This window comes from Oncorhynchus tshawytscha, linkage group LG25, assembly GCF_018296145.1.
Source record: "Oncorhynchus tshawytscha isolate Ot180627B linkage group LG25, Otsh_v2.0, whole genome shotgun sequence".
NCBI classification, from domain to species: domain Eukaryota; kingdom Metazoa; phylum Chordata; class Actinopteri; order Salmoniformes; family Salmonidae; genus Oncorhynchus; species Oncorhynchus tshawytscha.
In genome coordinates this window covers 16,964,164-16,978,118 of record NC_056453.1, presented here as the reverse complement: position 1 = coordinate 16,978,118, position 13,955 = coordinate 16,964,164, and the positions used below count along the sequence as shown (strand labels likewise).

The 13,955-nt window shown below is 41.3% G+C and overlaps 1 protein-coding gene and 1 long non-coding RNA gene across 5 annotated transcripts in view; one reads left to right on the top strand and one right to left on the bottom strand.

Annotated features, from left to right (window-relative positions):
* The first annotated feature begins 4,166 nt into the window (after positions 1 to 4,166).
* LOC112224324 lies at positions 4,167 to 8,674 on the top strand. The gene is made up of 5 exons (XR_002949452.2): positions 4,167 to 4,207; positions 7,171 to 7,262; positions 7,460 to 7,594; positions 7,729 to 7,836; positions 8,081 to 8,674. It is a non-coding gene; the product is annotated as an uncharacterized LOC112224324 (long non-coding RNA).
* A 753-nt stretch (positions 8,675 to 9,427) lies between these two features.
* ca10a (carbonic anhydrase Xa) overlaps positions 9,428 to 13,955 on the bottom strand; it is a 313,370-nt gene continuing 308,842 nt past the window's right edge. For 2 of the 4 annotated variants that reach the window (XM_042306024.1, XM_042306025.1), the window contains 3 exons: positions 11,362 to 11,536; positions 10,921 to 10,993; positions 9,428 to 9,882 (listed from right to left, as the gene is read on the bottom strand). In XM_042306024.1, the coding sequence (XP_042161958.1) occupies positions 10,959 to 10,993; positions 11,362 to 11,536 (210 nt within the window). In that variant the 3' untranslated portion in view covers positions 9,428 to 9,882; positions 10,921 to 10,958. The remainder of the gene's footprint in view (positions 9,883 to 10,920; positions 10,994 to 11,361; positions 11,537 to 13,955) is intronic. The other 2 variants (XM_042306026.1, XM_024387817.2) reach the window with 1 other exon arrangement.

Genomic DNA, 13,955 nt, shown 5'->3' with positions numbered 1-13,955 from the left:
TGTCTGTATGATCAACGCTCAGGGTGTGCATTGTAGTCTACTGTATTTACACAGTTGCCATGAATTCAAAGCGCACACAGTTTATGCTTAAACTATACACGGCACCTTGACATGCAGGCAATACAGTAACAAAATTGGCTCCATCTTTTGAGCTACCAGTAGGGGATCATGCCTACCTGCTTTTATTCATACACAAAATGTCTCAGGCAAAGCTTTACTAAAATGAATGCCAATGAGGCTGAATGCAAAACTGATCTGAATCATTTAAGGAATTCAGTCAGTTTTGCAGCAACAGGTCAAAAATAACTGCAGCACTTGTTTGAAGCGCTCGTCCTAACGATCCAGACCACCTGCGTGGATCCCGAGAGCCTTCTCAGTCTGGCCAATTTGTGGTGATCAGAAACCGGGATGCACTGTGATTTGAGAGCCCACTTAAACAGACATTTTTTTAGTTAAACAGATATGGCCTATGTGAATTATTTTTTTGCAATCCATCATGGAAAAGTGAAAAATATTAGCTAACTTTGTTAGGCAGACCTACGTTGGTTGTATAAAAAAGTACATTAGGTCTACCACTGTTAAGCCAAATGTTTTTTATTAGAAAAAATGATTTCACCTTTATTTAACCAGGTAGGCCAGTTGAGAACAAGTTCTCATTTACAACTGTGACCTGGCCAAGACAGAGCAAAGCAGTGCGACAAAAACAACAACACAGAGTTACACATAAACAAACATACCATCAATAACACAATAGAAAATCTATATACAGTGTGTACAAATGTAGAAGAGTAGGGAGGTAAGGCAATAAATAGGCCAAAGAGGTGAAAATAATTACAATTTAGCATTAACACTGGAGTGATAGATGTGCAGATGATGATGTACAAGTAGAGATACTGTGGTGCAAAAAAGCAAAAAGATAAATAACAATATGGGGATGAGGTAGTTGGGTGGGCTATTTACAGATTGTCTGTGTACAGATACAGTGATCGGTAAGCTGCTCTGACAGCTGATGCTTAAAGATAGAGAGGGAGATATAAGTCTCCAACTTCAGTAATTTTTGCAATTCGTTCCAGTCATTGGCAGCAGAGAACAGGAAGGAAAGGCGGCCAAAGAGGTGTTGGCTTTGGGAATGGCCAGTGAAATATACCTGCTGGTGCGCGTGCTACGGGGTGGGTGTTGCTATTGTGACCAGTGAGCTGAGAAACGAGAGCCAGCCAACGAGAGCATACAGGTCGCAGTGGTGGGTAGTATATGGGGCTTTGGTGACAAAATAGATGGCACTGTGTTAGACTACATCCAGTTTGCTGAGTAGAGTGTTGGAGGCTATTTTGTAAATGACACCGCCGAAGTCAAGGATCGGTAGGATAGTCAGTTTTACGAGGGTATGTTTGGCAGCACGAGTGAGGGAGGCTTTGTTGTGAAATAGGAAGCCGATTCGAGATTTCATTTTGGATTGGAGATGCTTAATGTGAGTCTGGAAGGAGAGTTTACAGTCTAACTTGACACCTAGGTATTTGTAGTTGTCCACATATTCTAAGTCAGAACCGTCCAGAGTAGTGATGCTAGTCGGGCGGGCAGGTGCGGGCAGCAATCGGTTGAAGAGCATGCATTTAGTTTTACTAGCTTTTAAAAGCAGTTGGAGGCCACGAAATGCACAATGTACGGAATGTACGGAATGTACGAAGTTTCTACTGGTAGCTTGCAAAGTAAACATAAGCTAACAGTACATCGGCAAATGAGCCCTTCGGCTGCTTTTCAGGCAGAGCCCACAAAGGATTGAAAATGTACCTAAACAACTCATACTTGTCAGGTATAGTTTACTTTCATTGTATATCATTTAAAATATCCAATTAATGGAGGCCAATATTAAGAAATATCGTGAGGCTACCCTGACGTATCTGAAGTGACATGATCAATTGATGTTTACTGACCATGAAAATCATGCAGTTACTTGCGATGTAACTCCGATTATAGAGCTAAAAGTGCTCAATTTTGTTTGCATGGAATAATCAGAAATGTGTAGTTCTGACTATGCTCTTCGAGGTGATGTTACAACAAAATAGTTAACATTTATTTAACGATCCTTTGAAAACAGCACGCAGTTGTCAATGATTTTGGTGGTGAAGGGAGTCTTCTAAACACTCTGCACCTTACGTTTTAATTTCCTGCTGTAGCAAACTGGCTCTGAGTAGTTATTAATGCTTACTCCTTTCCGAACATTCAATATCACACGTAATCTCCCCACTACAGACAGAATCGTTTTAATCTTCGCATTTTTCCCATGTGACTAGTCTGGTGCACACAAGTTATGGAGGACACAGCAAGCAGCAATAAATAGTGGCAGAGGATCTATGGACAGATCCATGTGCCATGGCCAGTTCCTCTGTCTCCTGTATGCAGTTAACTGCTGATGTGATCTGTTGTACCTCTGATTAGCATTCTGAGAAGGATACACAGGCCTGTCAACTCGTGGACACCCAGGTCATACATTTTTCAACCTGTCACATTACACTTGAACCTTCATGTGGGAATAGTGCATATACCTCTCACAACCATTAGAAACAGGATATACATTGGATTTACAATGCATGTAGGCCTACATGTACATCCGAATTTCAAAACCAATGTGTACGGGGCCAAGATATACAAACTTTGGCAAGATTAGCAAATTTATGACATAACAGCAACAAACGCTGGCACTACATATCCAAGTATAACTGATCAAATTATGAAAGACAAGCGTTGTAATTTTGAGTTAAGTAAAGTGAGTGTAGAACAATGTTCTTATTAACAATGACAAGCCACCGGGGTCTGAGAACTTGGATGGAAAATGACTGGGGATAATAGCGGACGATATTGCCACTCCTTTTAGCCATATATTCAATCTAAGCCTACTAGAAAGTGTGTGTCCTCAGGCCTTTTATTTATTTTACCAGGTAAATTGACTGAGAACACATTCTCATTTACAGCAACAACCTGGGGAATAGTTACCAACAAGAGGAGGGGGATGAATGAGCCAATTGTAAGCTGGGGATGATTAGGTGAGGGAAAGCTTGGGAATTTAGCCAGGACACCAGGATTAACACACCTACTCTTACAATAAGTGCTATGTAATATTTAATGACCTCAGAGAGTCAGGACACCAGTTTAACATCCCCTACACAGGGCAGTGTCCAAAATCACTGTCATGGGGCAATATTTTTTAGACTAGAGGAAAGAGTGCCTCCTACTGGACCTCTAACACCACTTCCAGCAGGATCTGGTCTCCCATCCAGGGACTGACCAGGATCAACCCTGCTTTGCTTCAGAAGCAAGCCAGAAGAGTGATGCAGGGTGGTATGCTGCTGGCGTGGAGGGAAGCAGAAGTCATTCCGCTACCCAATAATAGTAAAGCCCCCTTTACTGGCTCAAATAGCCGACCAATCAGCCTGTTACCAACCCTTAGTAAACTTTTGGAAAGGATTGTTGCAAGAATGAACTTTTTATGGCTGCAGGGGCAGTATTGAGTAGCTTGGATGAAAGGTGCCCATATCAAATGGCCTGCTCCTCAGTCATAGTTGCTAATAATTGCATATTATTAGTAGTATTTGATAGAAAACACTCTGAAGTTTCTAAAACTGTTTGAATGATGTCTGTGAGTATAACATAACTCAAATTGGCAGGCAAAATCCTGAGTTGAAATCAAAACAGGAAGTCAGAAATCTGAGCTTGTATGTATTCACCAATGAAATCCCCTTGAGATATGAATGATGTTGCACTGCCTAGGGGTTCCACTAGATGTCAACCATCAATAGAAATTATAATGAGGCGTCTATGTTGTTGTGTGAGTGAATGAGAGCAGAATATATCAGCTGTCCATCAAGCAGCCATTTTGTGATCCCACTTTTTCCTCATGGTAGTCACTTGCATTCCCTTGCTCATGAAGACAAGAAAGAATACTCTGGTTGGAACTTTATTGAAGCTATATGTTAAAAACATCCTAATGATTGATTCTGTACTTAGTTTGAAATGTTTCTTCAACCGGTAATATCACTTTTTGAAGTTTTTGTCCGATATAATGCTGACCAGAATTAGCGTTTGGATATGTATACCAAACGCTCTAACAAAAGAAGGTATTTGGACATAAATAACAGACATTTTCAAACAAAACAAACATTTATTGTAGACTTGGGATTCCTGGAGTGCTTTCTGATGTAGATCATCAATGGTAAGGGAATATTTATCATGTCATTTCTTGTTTATGTTGACGCCATCTTTGCGGCTGTGGTGTTTTTAAATTGAGCTCCGTCTCAGATTATTGCATGCATTTCTTTATCCGTAAAGTTTTAAAAAAATCTGACACAGCGGTTGCATTAAGGAGAGGTATATCTATAATTCCATGTGTATAACTATATTATTATCTACATTTATGATGAGTATTTCTGTTGAATGATGTGGCTATGCAAAATCACTTGATGTTTTTGGAACTAGTGAATCTAACGCGCCAATGTAAACTCAGATTTTTTAAAATATAAATATCAACTTTATCAAACAAAACATGCATGTATTGTGTAACATGAAGTCCTATGAGTGTCATCTGATGAGTATAATTCAAGGTTAGTGATTTCATTTTATCTTTATTTCTGTTTTTTGTGAAAACTATATTTTGCTGGAAAATGGCTGTGCTTATTGTGGTTTGGTGGAGACCTAACATAATTGTTTGTAGTGCTTTCGCTGAAAAGCCTATTTGAAATCGGACACTTTGGTGGGATTAACAACGAAAATAGATTTAAAATGATAGACACGCGTATGTTTTAGGAATTGTAATTATGAGATTTCTGTGGTTTGAATTTTGGCGCCATGTATTTTCACTGGTAGTTGTCATATCGATCCCGGTATCGGGATTGCAGCCATAACAGGTTAACAAAGAGCTGCAGTTAGTTTCAGAATGGGTGGCAAGTGTCAACCCAGCCTTTGCTTTGGCTCCCCCTCCTGTACAGCTTCGGCTTTCGGCGTTTTCAATGCAAATAGTCCGGTTGGCCATTTTATTAATTGTTCAGCAGTCTTATGGCTTGGGGTTAGAGGTTTTGGACGTAGACTTGGCACTATGGTACCCGCTTGCCGTGCTGTAGGAGAGAGAACAGTCTATGACTAGGGTGACTGGAGTCTTTGACAATTTTTGAGAGGCATTCCTCTGACACCACCTAATATATAGGTCCTGGATAGCAGGAAGCTTAGCCTCAGAGATGTACTGGGATGTACGCACTACCCTCTCTAGTCCCTTACGGTCGGATGCCGAGCAGTTGCCATAGAAGGCGTTGATGCAACCGGTCAGGCTACTCTCGATTGTGCAGCTGTATAACTTTTTGAGTATCTGGGGACCCATGCCAAATCTTTTCAGTCTCCTGAGGGGGAAAGTTGTTGCCGTGCCCTCTTCATGACTGTCTTGGTTTGGACCATGATAGTTTGTTGGTGATGTGGACACCAAGGAACTTGAAACTCTCGACCTGATCCACTACAGCCCCGTCGATCAGCGTGTTGTTGCCTACCCTTACTACCTGGGCGCGGCCCGTCAGAATGTCCAGGATCCAGTTGCAGAGTGAGGTGTTCAGTCCCAGGGTCCTTAGCTTAGTGATGAGCTTTGTGAGCACTATGGTGTTGAACGCTGAGCTGCAGTCAATGAACAGCATTCTCACATAGGTGTTCCTTTTGTCCAGGTGGGAAAGGGCAGTGTGGAGTGAAATTGAGATTGCATAATTTACTTGTTCTTGTAAGTGTTGACATGCTGACTGCACTGAGGTGTCTGTTTAAGCAACTAGCACACAACTCGGACATCCATGCATACACCACAAGACATGCCACCAAAGGTCTCTTCATCATCGCCAAGTTAAGAACAGACTATGGGAGGCAAACAGTTCTACATAGAGCAATGGCAACATGGTGCTCTATTCCACATAAGGTAACTGATGCAAGCAGTAGAATCAGATTTAAAAAACAGGATGTAAAATACACCTTTATGGAACAGCGGGGACTGTGAAGAGACACACACACAGGCACTCACTTACACATACACATGATAAGACACGCACTCTACACACACACACACACATACACATTAATTTTGCTTCGTAGATATGTGGTAGTAGAGTAGTGGCCTGAGGGAACACACTTAATGTGTTGTGAAAAGTGTTATGAAATGTAATATTTTAAATTGTGTATAACTGCCTTAATCATGCTGGACCCCAGGAAGAGTAGCTGCTGCCTTGGCAGGAACTAATGTGGATCCTTAATACATACAAATACAAATGACATTACAGATCACAATCATTACTTTCTCCAATGGTATGACTTGCAGATGATATCCCTAGTGGTACTTCCCCCAATGTCTGTTTATAAGGCCTTACATTTTGGTTGAAGACACTTAGTTTCTTTACTTCTGACTTTTGTGAGGGTCTTTATGACTTTATAAGAACGTATAACTATTGTTAAAAATGCCAGAAAAAGTTTACATTTTGGCAAGGATTCAATCTGATTTGGGAATTTGGGACAATGCGCCATTCAAAGGTAATTTCCGATTGAGACTACATATGCAGCGTGTGGTCTCCAGGCCATTCCAAAACTTTAAATGTGTTGCTTTTTAGCCATTTTCATGTAGACTTGATTGTGTTTTGGATTATTGTCTTGCTGTTTGACACCGCTGCACTTCAGCTCACAGACGGATTGCCTGTAGAATTCTCTGATACAGATCCGAATTCGGAATTCATGGTTCCTTCTATTAAGGCAAGTTGCACAGGTCCTGAGGCAGCAAAGCATCCCCAAACCATCACACTATTACCACCATTATTGACCATTGATATAAGGTTATCATTTTTCTGAGTAATACATTTACACTTTTTGGTGTCATTGTGTTTAAAGGAAGAACTGCAATAGAAGTCCAAAGGACCACCACCATCTTCTATCCATCATCACAGGAGTCATGACTGTGTCTGTTCTTGCCTGTGTCCTTCTCACCCTTCTAGGAACTGGGGTCCACCAAAATCCCCCATGATCCTAATTGTGATACCCTAATGGTCAATCCCGTTTGAATCCAGTTTATTTTGAGTTTTCAGACGGTATTTTCAACTGACAGTTCTAATCTGTTAGTTATGTGTTGAGCTAGGGATTTAAAATGTGTTTTTTTTCCCTCTCCAGATATCTGTCCAAGTGTGTGTACTGGACCTGATAGCAAGATACCCCATTGCTACCGATTGGTGCAGAAACAAATGGGATGGCAGCAAGCATTGGTAAGTGTCTCACTTGCAGAGCATCAAATGATCAAATTACCTCCATTTACAGTGACGTTTTGAAAGTGAATTGAAAATAACAAAATTGGTCTTCCATTTAGAATGACCTTTTTTTTAAAATTACATCTACTGATCAAATTTCTACATAGTCAAAGCTTGTACAAAATCAATGTAAACATGGATGTTTCTTTATTTAGAATTACTGCAAGTGAGATGGCGGTACCCTAGCTGCTGTCTACAGAATGAAAGAATACCAGCTTCTTCTTTCCATGGTAAAGCAGACCCAGAACCTCTCTGCTTATGCCTGGGTAGGACTGAATAATATGGCACAGGTAGAACAACCTTCACACTCAAATAGCACTTTCTCAGATTGGTCTTATTTCATATCTCTTTGATTTGGACATTAGATATGTTACTCCTGCCCTCCAACAAGAAGTTGATCACTTTGAACTGTTCTTCTTGACAGGAAGGGATGTTTGTGTGGACTGATGGATCATCTGTGGAATGGTTCTGGTCCAAAAGTGTCAAAGCTCAGCAGTGGGGGAGAAGACTGTGGCACTGAACTCTCAGGCAGGTCAGTATTACAAACTTGTTCTTGCATGGTGACACTTAAGCTGGGATTCAAGCCTTAGAAGGCTGGGATTCAAACCTTAGAAGGCTGTGAACAAATACATAATAAGCAGTGAGTGTATAAACACTGTCAAACTTCAAAGTAACATTGGTATCTGTCATTTTCCTATCGGTCTCATTCAGTGAAGTGCTGTAGTTATTCTTCTGTTGTCTTCCTCTGAGACTAACAAGGTCATTGTCCTCTACAGGGGCTGAGGGCTTTGATGACAAGTGTGAGTGGCTGTACCTTAGTCTCTGTGAGATTCGCTACAAGTGAAGCAGTCAAAGATGACAGAGGAGTCCAACACCATCCACACAGAGTGAGAGCGCAAAGGGATTTTGCCAACATACTCTGATTTTATTTTATGTTATCGCACGCAAACTCCGTTGAGTTGTTTGAGGATAAAAAGTGATATAATGGTAATTACATTATCATTGGTTGCCATTTTCAATTGTAACAGGAAGTTAGTCAGGTTGATTCTACAATTGCATTTTCAATCTTGTTTTCTTTATGTAACTAGCCTTAAGCTACTAACCATTGAGGCACCCACTAAAGGTTTATCCACAGTTCAATCCCCTTACTAACTCACAACCGACTGTTTATCTAAGAACACAGATAGGATAGTGTTGCATGTGCAGGTAAAATTAGTCTCAATACTCTGAGGGAACATTGTTAATGGTTTGCCTATTTTGTGGAATATTGAAAGAATTGGTGGAATTGTTGCATCCTGATTATCCCTCAATGCTTCCATGCCCATCTCTTTGAATAAAACCTTTCAGCATTAACCTTTCTAAGGCATGGCCAATCTGTTTTACATATCACCGTATAATTTCCTATGTACTAGCTTGATTGTTTGGTGTCTGGTACCTTGTGTAAGACGTCAGACAGAAATATGATACTCACAGCACGCACAGCATCAACAAGGAGGGGGGAGGACGTATAGCTTCTTGCTGTAGTTGAGACCGGTCTGCTCGCTCACCAATGTGCACAGCTTATCCACGTTAACACCATTGAATAACTTGGCACAAAGCCCAGTACATTAGCAACAATGTAATAAGCACATAGAAACAACAGTGTAAAGTGAAGCATATTTTCCAAAGTGAACTTTCCAGACACATTTATTGGGCTGATAACATTACTCAAACACAGTGTATGACCATTGTAAACAATAGAACTGAAAGAAAAGGCTTCAGCTCAGAACTGCTTCCAGAATTCAGTGTGCCAAGCGTTTAAAATACTCAAGTTTTGTCATCTCTTTTTTTTTAATCCTCTTATTAATATATTTTTAAATGTTTTTGTATTTTTCTTTTTCAGCAGTACTGATAATTATACTATGTACAACAAAGGCCGAGACACGCATCGGTTCATCCCTTAGACAGAAGCTCCATTCCCGTTTTTCCTTTTGTAATGACCTACTGTTACAAGAATGTACGGTCTCGCTCTCTTGGGTTGTTGCAGTCGGCATGCCTTGTAGGTGATGACGATGCAGCTATGAGCCTTTCATACCTTCTCTGTCTGCACCACTAGGGGCAGTGTCTTAAGTCCTTAAGATCCCCCCTGGTAGCAAGGTGTCTATGTACAAAGGCTAAAAGTCCCACTCAGTTCATGTGAAGAGGCTTTACGAAAGAAATGCTTCCGTGTTTTTGTATGTTTTCAACTTTTTTTTTTATCTCCCAAAAAAGTATCAGTATCAAAACGGGTTTCGTAATAGATATATTTGTATTGGGTGGGTGTGTTAGCATGTGTTGGACAAATAGTTGTCGATGTACGTATGAAAAGTTGTAGTCTCTTTGCAAAGCAACGCAAAGTATTTTACTTGGTTATGTTCAGTTTCTTTTTTTCTCTTTTTTACAATGCCATGAAATAATCTTAGATGGGATGCAGCCTTGGTCGGACTCCAGTTGTTTTCTTCCTTCTCTCGTTCCTCTCTCCCTCTCTCTCTTTCTGTCTGTCTTTGACTCTTGTTTCTGTGCTCATCCAAGGGAGACTACTTTAGCAGCCACTCATTCACTGAAAGAGAGGAGAGGGACAGGGTGAGAATAACACAACTTTACTGTATATGCACTTTACACAAAACACACATCTAGTGTGGAACCCTTTCTATCCTGGCTACCCAGCAGCTTCTATAATATTCATCATAACATGACAATACATTGTTAGGATTGAGACCAGAATGCATTGTTAGGATTATTATCAATAAAATAGTATACTCTAGCGGAAGACACAATTATGCATGTAAAGTCAATTAAGTAACCTTGACCATGAAACACTGAACATGTCATGTGTATATGTGAAAACGTGTGGGAGACATTTCTATTAGTAAATGGTCAAGTAGTGTTTTTATTTATTTTATTCCCAGCATCACAGAGACAGGGCGGTGGTGTCCATTTGACTCTGGCTGAGACTCCACTCAGGGAGAGTGTCTCACGGAGAGTTGGGGTATGCAAAAAACACATTTCCAATTCACTTGTGTGAATTAGAACAAATATAAGCACCCACCAAATTCTTATTATCTTATGTTAAAATTAGCAATGTATGCTAAATAACAGAATTTCTGCAGTCTGTTAGCATTCTGCTAGCATCCCAATACACATTTCCCATTCAATTAGCCCACTGACCTAGCTGTGAGGGGGCTGAGTTTCCTCTGCCTTCAAGGTTTAACCTTAGATGAATAACCAATAAGATCCATTTCCCATTTAAATTATACTTTATTCCCCTTCTGCCTCACCTTGGAGATATTTACATATTTAAACAAGTACAACTAGTGTAATTAAAGACGAGACAGCCCTGCTGCTATTGTACTGCTTCTGTTTACTCTCTGGGGGTGGGTTGGAAGGGTACAGTAGGGGTGTGTGTGTGGGTAAATGTGTGTATGTGTACTCACATTTGTGTGTGTGTGTGTGTGTGTGTGTGTTTCAATCTCTCAACAACTGCTGCACAGAATAAGAATTTCATCTGAGAGCGAGGATAAGAGGATAAGAGAAAAGAACAGTCTGGCTACATTACAGTAGATCCTGGAAAAATAATACAATGAATAATGGGGGTTACCTCTTGCCCTCACTGTATTTACGCTTCAGGTGTAAAATTCACATTTTGTGCAGCAGTTGCCCAGATATATTGGCTGAAACAGAGGAGAGGAGATGGTAAACAGACTGCATGCAGAGTCCCTGAATAACACTGAGATGCTGAGCTGGCTTTGTAGTTATGAAGTAGGGCTCACACATTAGGCCGTTCCAACACTTGTGTTGGAAATATTGCTATAATATCACTATAAGTAATGTACAATTACTCTTTAAAATCTATAAAATGTAAGGCTTAAGACTATGCTTCAGGTAGTTAATACCTTTGAGGGCCACAAGCAAACATATGGAAAATGACCAAGGTAAATGTCCATGACTCCTTCACCGACATTTTGTATATGTCTGCTAGTCGGACCTAAATACATTACTAACAAAATGGCGGTGGCGGGTGGACTTGAGCAGTGTTTACCTCGGTACTGGAGCTTCTGGGCCCTGTTGTTGGGACAGTCTTTGCCCTGCATGCTGAAGTTGATGTTAGTCCGGATGCAGCGGTTGTTCAGTGGTTGAACCGGGCGAACGTTGTCGCTCATACTCAGGAAGATCTGAGACGGCTGGTTCTGACTCAACAGCCGTAAGGAGTGCATCTGGAGAGGAGAGAGGAAGAGACGGAAGGGGGATTCATGAACAAAAAGAGGGGTAAAGAAGATGGAAAGGAAGAGTAAGTAATGGAAGGAACAAGAGGAGAGGAGAGCAATGCAGAGCAGAGCACCGCAGAGGAGAAATAAAAAGAAAAGAAGAGAACAGAAGTTAAGAAAAGGGACATTATTTCAGTATTATTGGGAGAAAAATAAATGTGAATGAACAGAATTGCTGTCCGACAGTCTTATGTACACTAAGTAGAACCATATAGTGGAACCCTTTTTAGTGCCAGGTAGAACCCTTTGCAGAGGGTTCTCTACCTCACTGTTACTCTACCCACAAGCAAGCATACAAGGCCCTCCCTCGTCCCCCAATTGGAAAATCAGGTCATAATTCCGTACTCCTGCTTTCTGTTTAAAAGCAGTAGCCCAAACAGGAAAAATCTGAGACTCGCTCTGTTGAGAAATGGTCATCAGAATCAGAGATTATGCTACAGGAGAGATTATGCCGTTCACCTGTACAAACAATAGTACTCAAATATTAATACCATGGGACCATGCTGCCGTCATACCGCTTAGGAAGGAGACGCGTTCTGTCTCCTAGAGATGAACGTACTTCGGTGCGAAAAGTGCAAATCAATCCCAGAACAACAGCAATGGACCTTGTGAAGATGCTAGAGGAAACAGGTACAAAGTATTTATATCCACAGTAAAACGAGTCCGATATCGACATAACCTGAAAGGCCGCTCAGCAAGGAAGAAGCCACTGCTCCAAAACCGCCATAAAAAAGCTAGACTACAATTTGCAACTGCACATGGGGACGAAGATCATTATTTTTTGAGAAATGTTCTCTGGTTTGATGAAACAAAAATAGAACTGTTTGGCCATAATGACCATCGTTATGTTTGGAGAAAAAAGGGGGAGGCTTGCAAGCCGAAGAACACCATCCCAACCGTGAAGCACTGCGGTGGCAGCATCATGTTGTGGGGGTGCTTTGCTGCAGGAGAGATTGGTGCACTTCACAAAATACATGGCATCGTGAGGAGGAAAATTATGTGGATATATTGAAGCAACATCTCAAGACATTAGTCAAGAAGTTAAAGCTTGGTCACAAATGGGTCTTCCACATGGCCAATGACCCCAAGCATACTGTACTTCCAAAGTTGTGGCAAAATGACAAAAGTCATGGTATTGGAGTGGCCATCAAAAAGCCCTAACCTCAATCCTATAGAAAAAGTGTGTGCGAGCAAGGAGGCCTACAAATCTGACTTTAATTACACCAGCTCTGTCAGGAGGAATGGGCCAAAATTCACCCAACGTACTGTGGGGGAAGCTTGTGGAAGGTTACCTGAAACGTTTGACCCAAGTTAAACAATTTAAAGGCAATGCTACCAAATACTACTTGAGTGTATGTAAACTTCTGACCCACTGGGAATGTGATGAAAGAAATAAAAGGTGAAAGAAATAATTCTCTACTATTATTCTGACATTTCACATTCTTAAAATAAAGTGGTGATCTTAACTGACCTAAGACAGGGAATTTTTACTAGGATGAAATGTCAGAAATGGTGAAAAACTGAGTTTAAATGCATGTGGCTAAGGTGTATGTTAACTTCCAACTTTAACTGTATGTTCCAAGACTCCGCCATTAACATCGAAAAGCTAACTAAAGTGCAGGGCTACCACACACAGGGCCATCACAGACAACGGCTGAGGACAGGAACAAGTACAATAATTCCTGCTATGACCTCTGCAGAGTCATCAAACGAGCAGAAAGACAATATAAGAATAAAGGGGAATCTTATTACGCAGGCTCCGATACCAGTCGCATGTGACAGGGGCGACAGTCCACCATTACTAAGGAAGACCCAGTCGTGATCTGCCCAACGATGCCTCTCTACCAGACAAATTCAACACATTTTATGCACGTTTCGACAACACCACCAGGACCATACCATGCGTGAGGGCCCCCACCGAACCAGAGTACTGGGTGATCTCTCTCCCCGAGGCTGATGTGAGTAAGGTCTTTAAATCAAGTCAGCCCTCGCAAGGCGGGACTGGACGGTATTCCGGGGCACGTTCTCAGAGCATGCAGAGATCAGCCTGTCCTTGTCCCAGTCTGTAATCCCCATGATTTAAAATGACTACCATCATTCCTGTTCGCAAGAACTCTAAGGCTTCATGGCACAATGACTACCGCCCTGTAACATTCATATCTGTAATCAGAATGGTTATGGCAACTCTATCATCCCAGACACCCTAGACCTACTGCAATTTGCATACCGCCCCTACAGATCCATAGATGGATGACGCAATCTTAATTGCACTACAGACTGCCCTCACCCACATAGATAATACACCTCCCTCTGCAAATGGATCCTGGACTTCCTAACTGGCCGACCCCAGGTAATGAGGGTAGGCAAC